Below are 19,529 nucleotides of genomic sequence, written 5' to 3' on the forward strand. Positions count from 1 at the left end.
CATACAAGTTGTCCCAAGCATATTTATTGTCTGTAGCCTAATAAATAGGCTATATTACAATTTAGGGAATGTTTCAATATTCAACACCTACATTTGTTTGTTTTTTTACATTAAATAAAAAATGTAAATATAAGTAAATCTACGTAAATATAAGCTCAAACAAACATAAACATAATCTAAAAGGTCAAATAAGACAAAAAAAATAGCTTTGTTTAGCAGTTGCACATCTCTCCCAGGGGTCGATGATGTTTCGCCGTGTGTCGCTGCATGGACGGGCAGTAAAAATGATACGTCTTTTATCCAATGAAATCATCAAAACAATTCTTAGTAAAAAAGACTGAAAGTATAATTGGCCAATCAACCATTTCCCCTGGAAATAGGCGGCTCTTGGTCGATTGGCAGCTGTGTTGTTCAATCAAATTGAGGCCTTAAACAGCTCGACCAATGGAAACGCCGGAAAGGAGGGTTTGACAGGTTGCCGCCAGCCAATCGTGATGTACCTTAGGGTGACGCATCCACCCATCAGCTGTTTTTGTTTTGCTGTGTGAATATTGTTAAGTTAATAACATAATAACAACAGTGATCGACTGGCTCAAGTGCAACGGCTCACTAGGGAGGTGTTACCCTTCCTCTTTCATCCTGTTCAGATTCGGGATAGTTTACTCGTTGCGTGATGTGTTGCATCTGAGCCAAACTGCCCGGACATTCCGCTCTCCCTGAAGAGTGTGAGCGTGGCGCTTGGAGACGGGGGCAGAGGAGGGGAAGCGGGTTCCGGCGTGGATCGACCCGAGCCCAAGGCCTCCGACCTCGGCCAGAGAGAGGAGAGGGTATTTGGCGGCTCCGATGGAGTCCCAGGAGTCCCAGGACGCACCGGACGGTCCCGGAGTGGACCGAGCCTTCATCTGTGCCTCGTTTAACCAGGACACCACGTAAGCGACCTGCGGGCTGGGCCCACTCAGCATGAACTCAATCTCCTTGATGCACCTGACTGTTGCATAATTATTTACTGTCTCATGTACATACTCTGGTTTATTTTCTGTCACTATAAGAGCGCCAACAATCAGGCAGTTGTGTGTGTGCGTCCAAAAGGAATCTGCAAGCTTCTGTATGCCTCATTAAAACTTCTAGATTAGTCCTTAGCAGCTGAAAGTGAAGTAGGCCACTGTGTTAATCTTCAAGGCCCGCTGCATATTAAACTAGACCCTTAGTAACCAAACTTTTGTTTTATTGACAATTGATTCAACATAGGCCTATTCTATAGCGTCTCGTGCAAGTTTCCATCTTACTGCCTCCTTGATTCACAACACCAGTTAAAACAACATGTTAGATTCTAACAATTAACATTTAACTGAGAGCAAATGTGAAATTTGTGTTATAGCAATATTATTTTAAAGTAACTTTGCAATCAGAGGTTCCTGTGTCATTTACTGTGACCGCCCAATACTTTTGACCACTCACACCTGTGCTGTAGCTGTCCACTGTCCCCTGTTTAGGGATTACTAACCATAACAAACAAGTCCAGCTGAACGGTGTGTCTCTGTGTGGCCTGTGGCTCTGGTTGTAAAACTAACAAGATGGCCTAACCGTCAACCTGGCCTTCTTATCGCTTTGTCATCATGTTTTATTTTTCAACTTCAGCCATGATAAGATAAGGCAAGCTTACTTGGAGGAAATTAACATATTTCAATGGAAGCTGCGTTACGGCTGTGTTGTCTAAACAAGATAAGATAGTCTGGTAGAAATCATGTCATGTAAAGAAGTCCTCTCAGTTTAATATGAATATATGATGATCATACTGATCCTGCACTATTTCCTTGATGGAAACTAACAGTCATAGCAGCCATTACATGTTATGCAGTCCTACACTAGAGATTGCACATGTGCGTGTGCATTGATAATCCTATTCTTTTCAAAAGCAAGCTATTCATTTAAACCACTTTGTTCTATAATCTGTTAGTGTAGTGCTAGTAATACCAAACAAATAAAACAAGGTTTTCTGGGATTATTTGACTTTGACAATAGTAGACTTTGTGTATGAAAATGTTGACAACAAATGTTATTGTGTGTACTATCTGTGTGACAGCAAAACATCAGATTTTATATGGAATTGTAATGTGTAAAATGTATTTTTGAATTGAAACATGTAATTACAGTGTTGTTAAGGTGTTTTTCACCTTATAACAATTGTGGATGTGGCTGGTAAGATGGTTTGTGTTTTATTGTAGTTCTCTGTCAGTGGGCACCAAGACCGGCTACCAGCTCTTCTCAGTCACTGCTGTGGACAAACTGGACTGCATCCACGAGGGAGGTATGATCGACACTGTACTTTTCTCTCTGCAGAAGTTAAAGAGTTAAAATGACAGGAAGTATGTAATGTCATGTCACATAACAGCTCCCCTGCAGCAAATGTACTGCATATACAATAAGTACATTGTGCAGGGAGCAGCATCCCCTCCTAAGGTGACACTACCGCAGACGTCAGAAGTCTTCTGCATATGCAAACAAAGGAACGTTTCATTTTCTTATCCTCAATAGCAACAACAAAAGAGGTTTGGAGTCAGTTTAAGGAAGTTTGTCTGATGACTGACTCTTAAGGCAAGACACTACGGGCAACAACACATTTTATATTTCATGCACTGGTCAATTTTGAGATTATTCTACACTTGCTTATAGGATATAAGTCATTTTCTTTTACTCTGAAGCAGAAATCTCCACTTCAGTAACATTATAAAAAAAAAATACAGAACACGACAGAACTATTATACTCCACTACATACAATACACCGCACCTTCCAGTTTCAATTATATCTACATTCTGAAGGTTTTTACAAAGGGGTTTGTTCATATATCATGTATAACCTGACTCATATAACATTTTATTCCTAAAACATGACGAAGGTAGAGTTCTTTTTTTTAATGTCTGACAGTATTTCATGATTCATGGAGTGATGAAAAGAGATATTCAAAGTTCCCTCTTTAAAAACCTTCAACAAAATAAACAAAAACAAGAGTTTTAAACCTGGCTTTAACCAATGTTCAGATTTCTGTTTTGGAATGCAAATTAGCACATATTTAATTAGATAATGCCTCATTTGCATAATTAAACACAATATTTCAGAAAACTTGTAATACAAAAACAATTATTGTCTTTGTATATATGTAAGTAATCAACTGGGGAAGTTTCAAGGTGATATCTATTACTATTAACATGTTTACCTTATTCACCTGTAGTGTCTTGCCTTTATGTTTAACAAGCACAGGTTGGTAGCTCAGCATGATAGCAGTAAATTAAAGTGTTTCATTTGTAATTAATTGTATAGGAATTGACAACAAAAGATATCGCATTTGCTTTCTCCGCACTGGTGATATGAGCTAGCATTGCTTCTCTGAGTAAAATTATTCAAAATCTTTCTCTCGTCCCTCTCCCAGTAGAGTGTCCGGACGTGTACATAGTGGAGCGACTGTTCTCCAGCAGCTTGGTGGTGGTGGTCAGTCTGTCCATGCCACGGCGAATGAACGTCTACCACTTTAAGAAAGGTACAGAGATTTGTAACTACAGCTACTCCAACAACATCCTCTCCGTCAGGCTCAACAGACAGGTGAGACAGGAAATAGATCATCTGTACCTTTTAAAGTTGTTGCTTCTGCTTTGTGCAATCATATATATTCTATTATGGTGATCTGTCTCCGTCTGTCACTGTTACCTCAGCGGCTGGTGGTGTGCCTGGAGGAGTCGGTCTACATCCACAATATCAAAGACATGAAACTACTCAAAACCCTGCTCAACACACCCATCAACCCCACGGGTACACTCTATCTATATGTAGACCATATCAAAAATCTGTACATTGATTCCTATTGACTTTGACCAAAATCTTGTTAATGACTGAATCTTGTTAAAGTGATATGTAACTTTTGCTGAATAGAGGCAACTATTGCCACAAAACATTTACAAGAAATGCTATCACACATAGTGTAAAAGTAGCACAGGCACAGAGGAGTCATAAAGCAAACTGACTCATTAATGCCAGCTGTAGAACAAGTTTGCTAACATTAGCCACCAGAAGCTACTGGTCATACCAAGTAAGGCTGTATAGAATAATGAATGTGTTATTTCTTCTTTCAGAACACACATGGGGTTGCTTTCAAGCTACTTTCCACGGTGTACAGTACCAATAGTCTTGTAATATAAAATAGATACTCAAAATAAAAAAGTACTCAAACCATGCATGGTGTTGATATGCATATCCTGCTGGATTTGGGAGTTTTCTGGACTATACTAAACAAATAATAGACCCAGACAGATAAGCGCCATTGTAAAGCAACTGACAAATATTGGTCTAATAGGTGTGTTGAAGAATAAAGACAGTAAAAGAAAAACAAGGGAGAAAAAGAAGAAAGGAAGGAAGGCCTAAACCATCCTCTGTACTCCCTTGTAGGTCTTTGCGCTCTCTCCGTCAACCACAGTAACTCTTACCTGGCGTATCCTGGCAGCGCAACCATCGGAGAGATTACTGTCTACGATGCCAACAACCTGGTGAGGCCACATTAAACTCGGAACAATGGAAAATAATTGCAGCTGTTGTCACATCTCTTGAAATCCCCACGGTAACAAGTGTTGGTGCCAATGTCATTAGAAACCTATTTGCCCCTTTAGAGCACTCTGACGCTGATCCAAGCCCACGACAGTCCCCTGGCGGCCCTCACCTTCAATGCCTCTGGCACCAAACTGGCCAGCGCTTCAGAGAAAGTGAGGATTCCTTTTGTTCATCCCTCCTTCAGTTTTTAATCGTCCACCAGCCTGTCTAACCTCTTTCTCCTCTGCAGGGCACCGTTATCAGAGTCTTCAGCGTTCCTGAAGGACAGAGACTGTTTGAATTCCGCCGAGGGATGAAAAGGTTAGCGCTTTTTTCTATTGTTCAATCAGAAAGCATTAACAAGCAATCTGTGGACAAGATGATTCATGGTGGTTGCAAGCCAGAGATTAAACAAAGGGCTCGTGAAAGGAAGGTCAGCAGTTTAAATGACCCTCCCATTACTCAACAGTTACTGTCAAGGTGAGTAAGACATCTCCTGCTGCTCAGTAGCCAATGGTAGTTTGGTAGTTGGTTGTGGATGCGCTGTGTCAATGACCCAGTATCAGTGATTAAGACTACAGAAATGTGAGTAGCTGATTGGTGGAAACATTAGACTACAAGACACTGTAGTGGCCCCACACATACACACACACACACACACACAATTTTGAAATTTCTATCATGTGTATGTGTTTGAGTAATGCATCCTTGTAAATAAAAATGTACATTTAATCATCATTTTTTTTCCTTTTCTCTGTGTGTGTGTGTGTGTGTGTGTGTGTGTGTCAGATATGTTAGCATCAGTTCGTTGTCCTTCAGTGCGGACGCCCAGTTCCTGTGTGCCTCCAGCAACACTGAGACAGTCCATATCTTTAAACTGGAGCAGCACAGCCCAAGGTAAGCACACACACAATTAGTTTCTGCTTGTTTAATATTTCTAGTTTTCTGTAGATCAGCTAATTACTTACTTGACTAACAATCTTAGACCCAATGTGCCGATAAACTGATGAAGTATTGCTTTTATTCAGATCAAAATAAACCCTGTTATTTGCTGTTTGTTTTAATCTTTGGTAAGATGCTTTCCTCTTTACATTAATTGTGCATGTTTTTTCCAAAGCTCATTTCTCTGTATTAGAAGTCTTCTTCCTATGAACCTTGCCTGGTTCAGAAAAGGACATAGCATGGAATGACCAGCACCCTCTGCTGTATTTCTGATGTAAAGCAATCCAGTACTGTCCCTATGAAAATCAACCAAGTGGCTTACTATGTAAAATCTAGTTTTACAAAAGAAAAATCAGAATGTCTCCAGTAATGATTTATTAATGTTAAAACGAATGACTCATGTTGTTTCCGACCAGTCAAGATGAGGAGTCTCCCACATGGTCAGCGTATGTGGGCAAAATGTTCACAGCAGCCAGCACCTACTTGCCCACCCAGGTGTCCGACATGATGCATCAGGACAGAGCCTTCGCCACAGTGCGACTCAACATGTTCGGCCTGAAGAACATCTGCGCCCTGGCCACGTAAGGCAGAGCAAGACGAGAGAGGGATGTTTTTTCACAAGGTGTGTATTTATGTGTATCACATCTTGTGTGCGTTTTGTATGTCAGGATTCAGAAGCTCCCTCGCCTGCTGGTGGCGTCCTCAGACGGGTGTCTCTACATTTATAATGTGGATCCACAGGATGGAGGAGAGTGCGTCTTAGTCCAAAAACACAGGTGTGTATGTCTAAGTGTGCTGCACCATGCATACATGTCTGCATGTTAACAATATGCTATAACTTTGTTTTACATAAAAAATCTTGCAGATTGCAGGTTTAAAATGTGGCATTGGTTTCTACTTCTTTTATCTGTAAATGATATTGTTAAATCTTTGTCTGCTCTGTCTGGCAGGTTGTTTGACACCAGCGAGGAGCAGGTAGAACAGAAGGAAGAGGAGAAGCCAGAGGATGTTGCTCAACAACAAGCCAGCCAATCATATGCTGCCACTGTGGCTCTCCCTTCAACCCCACCCTCCTCCACCACTCTTATGGGTACAGTATTGCTAATCATAAACTGATGGAAAACCTTTCCAAGATTCTTAACCGAATACCGTACAGTTATCATTAAACTCTACAGTGAACATTATTCTAGCTCTTATACTAAGTGGTTTGTTTTAACTAAGGCTTCCACTGTTGTTATGCAACTCCTCAAATCTGTTTAAAATATGCTGCTGTTTTGCTTAAAGTTAAAGCAACTCATATGCAAATAATGTCAGAAATATGTTAATATGAAGCAGGTCGAGGTGCTATATAAATACTGTGAAAAAATATTAAAACACTATATCCAGAGAAATGCACTGTACTCAGAAATGGTGCCTTTAAACGAGCTGTCAGGACTTCCGTACAGTTATGATTAGAGGATGGATACCTGACTGGAGCCCGACTGGACCCAATGGGACCCGACAGTACCTGACGGGCCGGGCCGGGCCGGGTTCGGACAGATATTTAGAAATGATGTTCGGGTTCGGGTCGGGCTCGGTCACATCAGCGCGATAAGGCATTTGTTGTAAAATGGTGCCGCGGGTCCTTTAAGAGAGCTCAGTGCGTGTGTGTGTGTGTGCGTGGAAAGTGGGCAGAAGAGAAATAGAGAAAGAGGAAGCAGACGTGTAGATGTGACTGGAGCAGAGTTGGTGGAATAAGTTAAAGTTTTGTACACAGTGTGTGCGGTGTCCGAAATAAACCCCAGACTGAAGTTCATTCATTTCCCAGAAACGGGATTTTAACCCCGACGTTATTCATTTTATAACGTCGGCCCTGGAGGTAACGAGTCTCCCCTGGTTTTCCCCACGGTCTGAAACGAAGCAATCAGGGAAGGTTACCACATTGGGCATTTTAAATTAAACAGGTTGGGCTCGGACATAAATACCTTAATGCCTGTTGTGCTTGGGTCGGGTTTGGTTACTGCCCTGTCGGACGCGGGCCGAGCTCGGACAGAAAAATGCGGCCCGATCCGCACTCTAGTTGTGATGTCGCAACTATATATAGTTAGAAAGTGCCGCTACAGTGTAGTTACAGTCATTCTCCGGCTGCTATGGTAGTGCAGAGACGGCGGGAGCGCAGATGCGGAAGATCCGAAAATGCTGACCAATCAGAGCAGACTGGGCTTTTTTTAGGAGGGGGTCTTAAAGACACAGGTGTGTTTTAGACAGAGGGTGAATACAGGCATATTCAGACAGATGGTACGAAATATAAAGTGTTTTTTGAACATTAAAGCAAGTTAACGTGTTCTAGTAGAAACCCAAAATACAAGTATGAACCTGAAAATGAGCAATAATATTGGACCTTTAAAATTAGCTTTTATCTCAGAAATGGTTTGTTAAACCTCTTAAACCGCTCATGGCCTTTGCCTCCTCCCTTCTCTCGTCAGGTTACTCTGAGGATGGTGGAGCCCAGAAGGGTGAGGTTTTCCCAGAGCACGAGTTCGCCGAGGGCCCTGTCTGTCTGGATGACGAGAATGAGTTCCCTCCATTTGGCAACCAGAGTAACTGACCAAACCCCCTCTCATGAAGCATTCCCTGCATAACAATCAGACTGTTACAAGCAGGGAAAGGTGGACAATAAATATCCCTGTGTTGAGACATTGTGGCACCCGTACCTTTCCATATCATGCACCCCTGTACCCCTGCTGGCCTAGGGTCAAATGCCAGAATTTTACTTCCTGGTGTTTGTGTTCTACGTTCCTTACTTTTTTGTAAGGAATTAAAAAAAAAAAGACAGAGTGGAAGGTTCACTCATAATTAAAACACATTCACATGTTAGAAAGCTTCAAAGACAGACTAAGAGTCCCACCATTAACGACAGTGTTTTTTTAAAGTAATGACATCCTGACAAAACAGTGACATTATTGTTGCGCAATATTATCATGGTAGCAATCAGATGAACGTGATTGATCTGTCTAGTATTAGTGAGCAGACTGAATAAGGTAGTAGAGGAGACTGCAGCTGATGTAGAGTAACCAGGGGCCAGTTCACACAAATGCAGCTTCTAAACAAGCTAAGTGCAATCAGACAATAATATAAATAAAATATAAAATGAGTCAACTCTCTCCAGATCATATCTTGTTTTCTGCCACTTACAAGTAGCATCTGAAAATCTATCATATAGGCATTTCTTTTGTCAATCAGGCCTCTGGAATCTGGGAGCTTATCAATGGGCATTAAATGTGTCACACCTCAGTAACGAGGAGCAGTCATTTACTCAAGAAGGAAAAAGGATTAAAGTGTGATACACTATTTAAATCATGTTACATGCAGTAAGTATTATATGACTTGCAGATGCAACTGTCATACTAATTCTGGTAGCGATAGATGAGCCTAAATGTAACCTGATAATGTAGGTGGAGGAGTATGCTCTGTAGGAGGATCGGTCGACAGCTAACTGTGAAAAAGCTTGATGGTGAAGCTGTACGCAACAGAGTCCTTCAATCTCAATGATATCTTGAAGATGTTTCCTATTTACTACATGATGCTGAATTCAGTACATTAACATTTCTACTTTGATGTATTAAATATTCTTTTTGCAAAAATGTTTTAAGTATTACACATCAACGCATACACTTACCATGCGTACATATATAGATTATATTGAGGATTTTTACTGTGTGTGTATAATGTATATATAACATTTATATATAGGACTGTTGTAATAAGTAACATGGTAATACCATTTCATTTGCCAAAAGGTGGCGCTGTTAGGACACCCACACGCTGCATTGAGCTGTTCAACCAGAGACTCATTAAAGCTGAGAAGTAATTCAACTTCTGTGTTGTAGTTTTAATAACAAAACAACAAAAAAAACTGAATTTTTGTTGCTAATGTTCCTGTATCAAATCTCATCAAATATCCAACACAATAATACTAATAATAAAGCTAGGTTTTGGACATCAACAAACATTAACTAAGAAACTAAACTGCAACAAATTCATAAATTGTAGCTTTGTCTTTACTGTCTGATAGATGTTGTTTTCCCCAAATTATTGACCTCCCAATACTGGTCAAAGTTGTTTGCACGTCTCCTGCTATATCTGGATATTGGACCTCCCAAAAAAACATATTCACATAACAGCTGAACACATCCAAAGTAGGTATTTGTCTCCATATCCATTTGCTTACATCTGTGTGCTCTCTTTCAGCCTATCGTGTGTGTGTGTTTATGTGTGTGTGATCTCGCCACCCCTCAGCGCTGCGTGTGGCAGCGGCAAACAGCCTGCCGGGGGTCACAGCAGGGCGCTGCTGATGCGTCTGTGCTGTAGTCTGCTGTGGACACTGACTTGTCGGTGGCAATGTCCCACAACAATGTCTCCCTCCTGCGGGTGATCTTCTCCACTACTGTCTGGTATTCAGGTGTCTCCACTTCCAGGGGTGTTTCCTCAGCCTCGTCGCGCTCCAGATCAAATACCAACGGCGGGTCGTGGAGCTGCTGCCTTCCTGTTGCACCACCACACGCCTCAGCTGCACCTGCAAAACAAAGCATATGTGTATTTCTTATTGCACTTTAATGCCTTGCCCAATTCATCACCTTTTATTAATCCTACAAGGGGCAATTACATACAGCACACAAGCCTACATATAGGCCTACACCCTAGAGCGTAGTTATCCGTTTAATAGTCGAATTGCAGAAGGAATAAACGAGAGAGTGGCAATTAGCAGGTCAAATATAATGACGTCTTGATGGCAACAGAGAAAATTCCCTCTGAAGAACATGGTCTGAAGAAGACAAAAAGCAAGATTTGTTGATTACAAAGAGAATTCAAATCTCTCTGTTTCCCACCAATAATTTTAGAGAAGGTTTTGTCTATACTGTTCAGGCTGTTTCTGAATTTCACTGTGAGACTGTGAAACCAGCAAATAAAAGAAAAAGTCATGAGGGTTTCGATTAAAGATCGATAAAAACAACAGAGAATCTGACAAAAAGTTTCTCTGTTGCCCCTTTTTCACAATAGCCTCAGTATTAACACTGAATTTAAGGAGGTCATCACACACTAAAATGGTTACACTTTATTTTTCTAGACAAAATGGTTACACTTTATTTTTCTAGACAAAATATAACACTCCACACACCAAAACATGTAATATTCCAGTAGGATGTGTACATTTTCTTTTTGGTGAGTTGTTATCCTTTGTGTACTAAATGACGGAGCCTGAGGTTATGCATGGTTTATAAAAAACGGCCAAATGACAGTACCTAAATGCCGCATGATGCACTATGAGAAGGAAGCTGCTAAAATGCAGCCTCTTTGAGTTATGCTCTGAGAATACAGACAGGCCACTAGACTTGACATAGTTGTGCATACCATCGATCCATCATGGTGGACATACGTCAATGAACACTGACTGTAATGTAGTGTGACTGGTTTTGGACACACATAGCCTGTATATGCCCCGTACCTGTGATGTAGAAAGCTTTGTGTTTCCCTGTTCGAACTGTCTGCAGGTCACCAAACGTCCCCGCAGCACCACTGTTGGGGTGGAACAGAAACTTCAAGAAAAAAAGAGAAGAATTAATGTCGGCAACAAGACCCTAATGCACCACCTCCACTGACAATAACCAAAGTAAGATTGACTACTACTAGTGAGTACCTCATGACCAGTCTGTTCACCATGCAGGAGGATATTTGTGGCATCAATGCCATCGTAACGTCGGTCTGAGGGGGGAGTTACCCCTGCCAGGGACAGAAGGGTTGGAAAGATGTCCATACCACTGCAAGAGGAGAGGACTGTTAACATTTTAAATATTTGACCTGTTGGGGGCGCTAGATGAAAAGCCACAGAATCACTAAAGCCATTCGGATTCATCCTCCAGTATTTGAGGGATTTAAAATATCTCTGCTTATTGGCAAAATGGAAGTACCTGAGCAGGGATGAGCTGCTGGTGTTTGCAGGGATCCTCCCGGGCCAATAAGCCACAGTTGGCACCCTGTGCCCTCCCTCCCAGGTGGTCTGCTTAGCTGAGCCTCCACCTAACACACAGGCAAAAAGTGACTTTAGGAATATGAGAATTCACAGCAATAAATTGTACAGTATCAATTCCCCTCATAAAGCATGCATGGAAGTTGTTTCCAATTTCTCAGTAAGTTTATTTTTTATACCTCTGCTGGTCTGCCACTTTCCCATGAAAGGTCCTACACTTCCTGCAAACTGGCACTTCTGTTCCCAAGGGCCGTTGTCACCTAAACACACACATAAGACTGTGATCAAGGCTTTTTTAAAGATAACAATAGAATACAATAGAAAAGAACAGAAAAAAACACTTTATTGTCCCCAAGGGGAAATTTGTCTTGGGCATAGTGCTACATATCTGTTGCTTCCCAACACAAACATGTAACAGAAAAAACATTCTAAATCACACTGGTAATGTGGAAGAGCAGACATAATTCATACAGCTGACAAACCGGTGAACCAGATGAGAGTATTGTCTTTGTCTGTGTCATCAGAGGCGCTCTTTACCGCCCCCACCAGGCTGTCCATCTCTTGCAGACTGGCAGTGTACACTTTGCTGTCATCTGGGCGACGGCCGGCGGCAGAGACTTCTGGGGGGAGCGGAGGGGCCAAGGGAACATGCATGTGAGCCAACGCTATGTAGAGGAGATAGGGCTGTCCTCGCTCCCTGCAGGGACAATTAATAAGGTGACACAAATAATAACCATATCTCACGTATTAGCTCATGTTCAGTGGCTTGCTAGCATACAATACTGCCAACTCTAAAGGCCCTGACACACCAACCAGACGGCCGACCGTCGGCAGAAAAGGCAGTCGGACTGATCAGTCGGGTCCCTGAGGTCCAAAAAGTGCCTCAGAACACACTGAGGCGACGCCGACTTGAGCGTACGCTCTGCGCGTGCGCGAAACCTAATACGTCTCCATAGCAGCAGGCTATTGTTTCCATTAACAGTCTGATTATTTCCCAGAAAATGAAAACTGGCAGCTGATTGGACGAATGCATCACGTGGTTCTTTTTTCTCCGGAAATTCACAGCCAGACTGTCATGGCGGCTTGTTCAGAATACGATCTCATATTGTACTAAAATAGTTCAACGAAACGTGTTTCTGAAAATATTTTAAGCGAGAAATAGGCCATGCAGTTTCTGAATATGTCTTCATTTCAGATCAACAAAGGTCAGTTTAAAAGATTTTCGTCAGATTTTGATCCGCTCCCCATTTCCGGGTGAGTCCTGACTGTCCCGTCTCCAGACTGAACATGTCGGGTCGGCCAAAATGACGGCCAACGGCTCCTCGGACTGACGACGGCACGGGACACACCGAACAGACTTGAGTCACCGACCTCGCCAGACAGTCCGACGGCCGATTATCGGGCTGGTGTGTCTCCTCTATAACATAACATTTACAATTCTGTTTAACTCCTTATTCATTTTTTAACTCAAGTATATTTTGTTGAATTGATAATGCTGGAAACGGGACGCCCTGGTAGCAGACCTGGTAGAGCGTGAGCCCCATATACCAAGGCTCAGTCCTTACTGCAGCGGTCCAGGGTTCGAAATCCGACCTGCGGCCCTTTGCTGCATGTCTTCCCCCTCTCTCTGCCTCCTTTCCTGTCTACAACTGTCCTATCAATTAAAGGCTGAAATGCCCAAAAAATAATCTATAAAAAAATAAATAATGCTGGAAACTATTCTGCGGGGTGCTGATAGGATGTGAATGTGCACGCTGAAGCATGTTTCCTTTAAGTCTGTGTTGCCATTTAATTTTTCTTGATAGGAATGTGAACTTTCCAACTTCATGAAAGCCTGTACATTGTTGGGTGACTGATAACTGCTGCACTAGTTCACATGACCCCGCACTACACCCGAAGGCATGTTGCCTTTCACAGACAGCTGCAAACAGCAGGGTTTACGTTATCATAGCCTCCAAAAAAATAAAAGTGGAATTGTTTTGGTCCTATCATGATCGGGGTTACCAATTCTCACGGGACACGGGATACAACAGTGCAGTGGCCTTTTTTTTAAAAGTACCGGAGTGTGTTTGGGTGGCTGTTTCGTTCCCCTACTGACAAACACATTTTACTTCCTCAGTATCTTCTCGATCTCCACATCTTTCACACTAATACACACTTGACAGACACCGGCTGCTGAGTCAGTGAAAGATGTACTGACAACAAAAGTAGAAGCTTACTCTCTATGGAAGGAGGGCCTGTTTGACTCAAGCACACAGGCTGCATAAGAAGGTTCGATAAAAGCTGATCTTACACTCCCTTTCATTCATTCACAGCAAATATTTACAGGGAACTCAAACAGAAACACTCAGGTTCTGTTATTATGATTAACAGCTACATCTAGCATGCTGTTTTTTAATATCATATGAAGAAACTGAAGCAGCGCAACCTTATGATTTACGTAAGCACTATCATGCAGCTGTATTGTACCTTGCATTGCGTATAATCCTGGTTGCAGTGGATTTGTATTGCTCTGTTAGTGTCCACAGGTCGAGCGGCTGCTCCACAATACTGCTGTTTTCAATCAGAGGAAGGCCCACTTTGGAATAACAGCCTCCATGTACACTCCTCTTCAATCTAGACCATGGGAGCATAACAACATGATTAATGGTATGTGCGTGTTTATTTGTGAGCGAATGAGGCTGTACAGTTTCTTTGGCCTGGTCAGCACTATTTACCGTACTGTATGTACTGTACAGCTCTAGGGCTTGCTAAGTAGGTTGGGTAGCAGAGGCTGTTTGTGTTCTGTAAGTCATGAGCAAAGTTTTGCAAGTCCCCGGATAACAATGCAGTCTACAAAAATCATTCTTACATTAGTTAAGAGATGTCTACAGTTTCTGTGGTGCTTTGTAGGAACACATATGCATTTGAACGTCTGATAGAACACTTGTCAGTTGAAGACTTGTCATTATGGACCGAAAGTGACATATTTGTAAGTAGGAGCACAGAGCCACACCTGATCACTTGAGGTCCAGATGAGTCACAGGCAGGGCACTGTGGCAAATCATATCCAGGTAAGTCAGTACAGCCCATGTCATTACTGTAAGGAATACCTAGATAGTAGTCAAAACCTGTCCAAGAGACAATAAACATGGTGCAAATATTTATAAATGCAGCTGTAATTACTGGTGAACTAATACACAAACACATTGTTATTACATATTAGAGAAAATCTTGTTGATGGGTGCTCCGATAGCTTAAAGTTGCTAAAGTGTGGATCACCTGTTGCACAAGCTTACAGATATAATGTGATTCACATGCCGAGGGTGTTTGAGGTGACATGGAGGAGGGGTGGCTAAGGGGTAAGTGGTAAAGGGGGCTGTTGTTGAGCCGGCTGTAGGCGAATAGTCAAGAGCAAGTGTGTCGCCTCGCAAGACACAGCTGCAGGGAGTTGTGTCCTGTGTTCCCTGCAGCGAGGCCGAGGGATTCGCTTACACACTCGATGTGGCTGGAATGGTCTATAATAACACTGAACTGGAGAGATACAGTACAGTGCAACAGGAACAGTGTGTGTTAGCTCATATCTCAATGTTTTACATGGCATATCTAAATATTTTTGCACTTTTATAATGAAATCCTTCAACTGTTAAATAAATGTGTGTATGTTACACTGAATTTGCATCTCAGCAACTCTTCTGTTACGGATAGTACTGACGCTATTTTGCACATCTTCAAAGGCTGGACTATAACCTTTGAGTAGATTTATATTTTGTCGTGGCCGAGTTGGTTCAGTGGGTATAGCAGGCGCACATGTACTGAGAGGTTACGCCTTGACGCAGAGGTCCAGAGTTCAAATCTGACCTGTGATGATTTCCTGCATATGTTCCCTCACCCAGCTGTCCTGTCAAAACATTTAAGGCGGAAAAGCCCCCCCCCCCCCAAAAAATAAAAGATTTATATTTTTGTTATGGTTTTGGTGTTTTGTCCTGTCGTATTGTCTTGTTTTATGTTCTGTTTCCTGTTTTATTTTGATAGTCTGGTTTTCTGTCTTGTCTTGTCTGGTTTTACTTCATGTCTTGTGTTTTCCCACTCTTGTGACTGCCTGATGTTCTCTACCTGTTTCCCAGCCCTTGTGTCACCTGCCTCTTGTTACCCTCTGTATTTAGTCTTTGTGTTCCCCTTGTCCTGTGTCAGATCATTGTGTGTTTTTGTGTTTGCTCGTTCCCGTCGTATCTCCCAGTGTCAGCTCCCGTCAGTTTCTGTGCTTCTTGTTTATTCCAGTTTTTTTGTACCCTTGGTTTTCTGCATTCTCTTTGTCTTCATTTTTGGTATTGGTTTTTGCCTGCTGCTGTGCTCAGGACTTCCTTGGTTTATTTTTGTGTTTTATCAATAAATCCTCGTCTTCAACTTTCTCCTGCCTGCCTGCCTGCCTGCTCTCTCTCTCTGCCTTTGGGTCCTCAACTTCCCGGAACCTAACAATTTTGTCTTCATCGTAACCTTATACTCTCTGTTCTTTATTATGTCTGACTCTTGAATGAATCTATGAATTATCCTATTTTTGTTTGTGGCTGTAGCGTGCCACCTTCCTCATTCGTCATTTACTATTGCAAAACATTTCTTTTATAAATTAGTAGTTTACTTTAAACCCTACGTTTGCACACAGCCCACACGTTGGCTCAAATCTTCAAAGTACCTTTCCCCATTAGTTAACTTGCGAGCTAGCTTACTCACAACATGGCAAATTTCCCATCTATGTATTTGACAAAGGAATGGATTTCTTTGGCAAGGATTATGTCCGTTTATGATACAAGGGTTAGTTTCTATATGCATATGACATGGTTTCGTTAATTTAAATGTCTGTATGTATCTACATAGCCTAGACATATATATATATACAGGTGCTGGTCATATAATTAGAATATCATGAAAAAGTTGATTTATTTCAGTAGTTCCATTCAAAAAGTGAAACTTGTATAATGTATACATTCATTCCACACATACTGATATATTTCAAGTGTTTATTTCTTTTACTTTTGATGATTAGAACTGACAACTAATGAAAACCCCAAATTCAGTATCTCAGAAAATTAGAATATTGTGACAAGGTTCAATATTGAAGACCCCTGGTGCCACACTCTAATCAGATAATTATCTCAAAACACCTGCAAAGGCCTTTAAATGGTCTCTCAGTCTAGTTCTGGAGGCTACACAATCATTGGGAAGACTGCTGACTTGACAGCTGTCCCAAAGACGACCATTGACACCTTGCACAAGGAGGGCAAGACACAAAAGGTCATTGCTAAAGCTGGCTGTTCACAGAGCTCTGTGTCCAAGCACATTAATAGAGAGGCGAAGGGAAGGAAAAGATGTGGTAGAAAAAAGTGTACAAGCAATAGGGATAACCACACCATGGAGAGGATTGTGAAACAAAACCCAATCAAAAATGTGGGGGAGAGTCACAAAAAGTGGACTGCAGCTGGAGTCAGTGCTTCAAGAACCACCACGCACAGACGTATGCAAGACATGGGTTTCAGCTGTCGCATTCCTTGTGTCAAGCCACTCCTGAACAAGACACAGCGTCAGAAGCATCTCGCCTGGGCTAAAGACAAAAAGGACTGGACTGCTGCTGAGTGGTCCAAAGTTATGTTCTCTGATGAAAGTACATTTTGCATTTCCTTTGGAAATCAAGGTCCCAGAGTCTGGAGGAAGAGAGGAGAGGCACAGAATCCACGTTGCTTGAAGTCCAGTGTAAAGTTTCCACAGTCAGTGATGGTTTGGGGTGCCATGTCATCTGCTGGTGTTGGTCCACTGTGTTTTCTGAGGTCCAAGGTCAACGCATCCATCTACCAGGAAGTTTTAGAGCACTTCATGCTTCCTGCTGCTGACCAACTTTATGGAGATGCAGATTTCATTTTCCAACAGGACTTGGCACCTGCACACAGTGCCAAAGCTACCAGTACCTGGTTTAAGGACCATGGTATCCCTGTTCTTAATTGGCCAGGAAACTCGCCTGACCTTAACCCTATAGAAAATCTATGGGGTATTGTGAAGAGGAAGATGCGATGCGCCAGACCAACAATGCAGAAGAGCTGAAGGCCACTATCAGAGCAACCTGGGCTCTCATAACACCTGAGCAGTGCCACAGACTGATCAACTCCATGCCACGCTGCAGTAATTCAGGCAAAAGGAGCCCCAACTAAGTATTGAGTGCTGTACATGCTCATACTTTTCATGTTCATACTTTTCAGTTGGCCAACATTTCTAAAAATCCTTTTTTGTATTGGTCTTAAGTAATATTCTAATTTTCAGAGATACTGAATTTGGGATTTTCATTAGTTGTCAGTTATAATCATCACAATTAAAAGCAATGAACATTTGAAATATATCACTCTGTGTGTGATGAATGAATATAATATACAAATTTCACTTTTTGAATGGAATTACAGACATAAATCAACTTTTTCATGATATTCTAATTATATGACCAGCACCTGTATATTTACTTTTTCATATACAAACTTATATCTGAACATAGTAGTAAAATGTTTACGTTTACCTTTGTTGTCCTTGTTTTTAGCCGTATGTCTATTTCTGTGTACTTTGAGAGCAACAAAAAGCTGGAGTCAAATGCCTTGTATGTGTTCACACTTACTTGTCCATTAAAGCTATTTCAGATTCTGATTAATTGCTATAAATTTGTGTTAATATTGCTCTGAAATTTTGTTTTGTCCATTCCTGTAGGTAAAGAAATCTTCATACCCAAAATCAATCACTATTGAATTTCAATTTAGGCCAAGTGGGGTGTTTTACAAGAGCAAACTTTAGGCTCCTTTAGTGCTTCAGGCTGAAAATATGAGTGACTAGTTTAACCAGAATTCACACGCCACTTCCGGTCTGATCTGTGCCTACTGTGTTTAGTTGGGTCCCCAGGGGTCTTGGGGTATAAATGCCAAGCTCCCACTTACCTCTGTTAGTTGGAGCGTATGGTCCATTGTGGCCGAGATGCCATTTCCCGATCATGGCGGTGTAATATCCCGCCTTCTGTAGGAGCTGGGGCAAGGTGACTTCAGACAGAGGCAGACCGGCCACAGAGCCTACAGCAAAGTTATGAGTCACCCCATTTCTCAGGCCATAACGGCCGGTCAGGATGGCAGCACGGGATGGGGAGCAGGTTGAGGCAGGAGAATGGAAGTCTGTCAATCTGGGAAAAGTAAGGACATTTTTAGGGGAAATGACACTTTACACTTGTTGGCAATTGAAATTGAATTTCACAGAGGGAAAGAGTACAGAAAATATCCAGTCATTCATACTCAAGGGATATATAACACATATCCTTTCCTGTGCAGTACAAGCCCTAGAGACTATCTATGATATAAAAAGGTTAGGTAATTGGATTAACTTTAGACTTTGACGATATGACAGGGAGTTCAGTGTTACATAACAGAAGAGGTATACACTCATAAATTATCCACCTTTGTCCTTGCTCGGCCAACAGGTTGAGGTAAGGTGTGTTGTTTGCCTTCTCTTCAGGCTGGTTAGCATCCAGGTCACCCCAGCCTATATCATCTGCCAGTATGATGATGAAATTGGGCTTCTTACTGGGCTTATCAACATTGGCTCCATGCTGTGACACCGCGTGGAGCAGCAGTCCACACGTCAGCATCCCAGACAGAAGAAACAGGGTGAAACCCTCCGCCATATTGGGTCAAAATCTGCAAAGGGTTACATAGGTTTCACTTAAACCTTAGCTGGCATGCACTGTTATTTAAACTATGAGCGGCATAGCGTACCAGCCCGTGGACGTGACTGTATACAACACATGCAGGACACAATGCAAACGTAAACTTAATTAAATTAAAGTTGCATGATAAATGTATGTATGACAGTCAGTGAGGCAGTGGTGTTTGGAAACACTAAATCAGTAAATCAGTTCACGAGATATGAAACACTGTTCTTTAGCTAAACGACTACATTATTCCCTTCTGCTAGTTCTGTTTATACCATACAGAAAATGATGAGTATAT

General features: G+C 41.9%; 2 protein-coding genes across 3 annotated transcripts; one reads left to right on the forward strand and one right to left on the reverse strand.

Moving 5' to 3' along the window:
- Positions 1-492: 492 nt before the first annotated feature.
- LOC144536320 (WD repeat domain phosphoinositide-interacting protein 1-like) lies at positions 493-9,374 on the forward strand. 2 transcript variants are annotated; one of them, XM_078279395.1, is made up of 12 exons: positions 493-929; positions 2,226-2,308; positions 3,433-3,599; positions 3,710-3,806; positions 4,440-4,537; positions 4,658-4,750; positions 4,828-4,898; positions 5,367-5,474; positions 5,936-6,100; positions 6,188-6,295; positions 6,470-6,609; positions 7,985-9,374. In XM_078279395.1, exons 1-12 carry the CDS (start codon positions 844-846, stop codon positions 8,104-8,106), a joined length of 1,338 nt encoding a protein of 445 aa, XP_078135521.1. In that variant the 5' UTR covers positions 493-843; the 3' UTR covers positions 8,107-9,374. The 2 variants fall into 2 exon arrangements, with proteins under 2 accessions (XP_078135521.1, XP_078135520.1); XM_078279394.1 differs by having other exon boundaries at positions 494-929; positions 3,430-3,599.
- Positions 9,375-9,442: 68 nt separating this feature from the next.
- On the reverse strand, positions 9,443-19,211 carry arsg (arylsulfatase G). Its single transcript, XM_078279396.1, has 10 exons — positions 18,978-19,211; positions 18,471-18,706; positions 14,522-14,636; positions 13,996-14,142; positions 12,009-12,223; positions 11,706-11,786; positions 11,468-11,576; positions 11,197-11,317; positions 11,005-11,095; positions 9,443-10,074 (listed from the first exon to the last, which is right to left on the reverse strand). Exons 1-10 carry the CDS (start codon positions 19,202-19,204, stop codon positions 9,794-9,796), a joined length of 1,623 nt encoding a protein of 540 aa, XP_078135522.1. The 5' UTR covers positions 19,205-19,211; the 3' UTR covers positions 9,443-9,793.
- Positions 19,212-19,529: the final 318 nt, after the last annotated feature.

This window comes from Sander vitreus, chromosome 21, assembly GCF_031162955.1.
Source record: "Sander vitreus isolate 19-12246 chromosome 21, sanVit1, whole genome shotgun sequence".
Classification (NCBI taxonomy): Eukaryota; Metazoa; Chordata; class Actinopteri; order Perciformes; family Percidae; genus Sander; species Sander vitreus.

What these genes read in the sequence shown, in the direction of transcription:
- arsg (XM_078279396.1), bottom strand. Translation starts at nt 19,204, where the DNA reads ATGGCGGAGGGTTTCACCCTGTTTCTTCTGTCTGGGATGCTGACGTGT. An exon ending in AGGATTATACGCAATGCAAG is followed by an intron (nt 12,224 to 13,995) that starts GTACAATACAGC and finishes TTGTCCCTGCAG; the next exon opens with GGAGCGAGGACAGCCCTATC. An exon ending in TACTCTCATCTGGTTCACCG is followed by an intron (nt 11,787 to 12,008) that starts GTTTGTCAGCTG and finishes GTGTGTGTTTAG; the next exon opens with GTGACAACGGCCCTTGGGAA.
- LOC144536320 (XM_078279394.1), top strand. Translation starts at nt 844, where the DNA reads ATGGAGTCCCAGGAGTCCCAGGACGCACCGGACGGTCCCGGAGTGGAC. An exon ending in GGACTGCATCCACGAGGGAG is followed by an intron (nt 2,309 to 3,429) that starts GTATGATCGACA and finishes TCCCTCTCCCAG; the next exon opens with TAGAGTGTCCGGACGTGTAC. An exon ending in CACACCCATCAACCCCACGG is followed by an intron (nt 3,807 to 4,439) that starts GTACACTCTATC and finishes ACTCCCTTGTAG; the next exon opens with GTCTTTGCGCTCTCTCCGTC.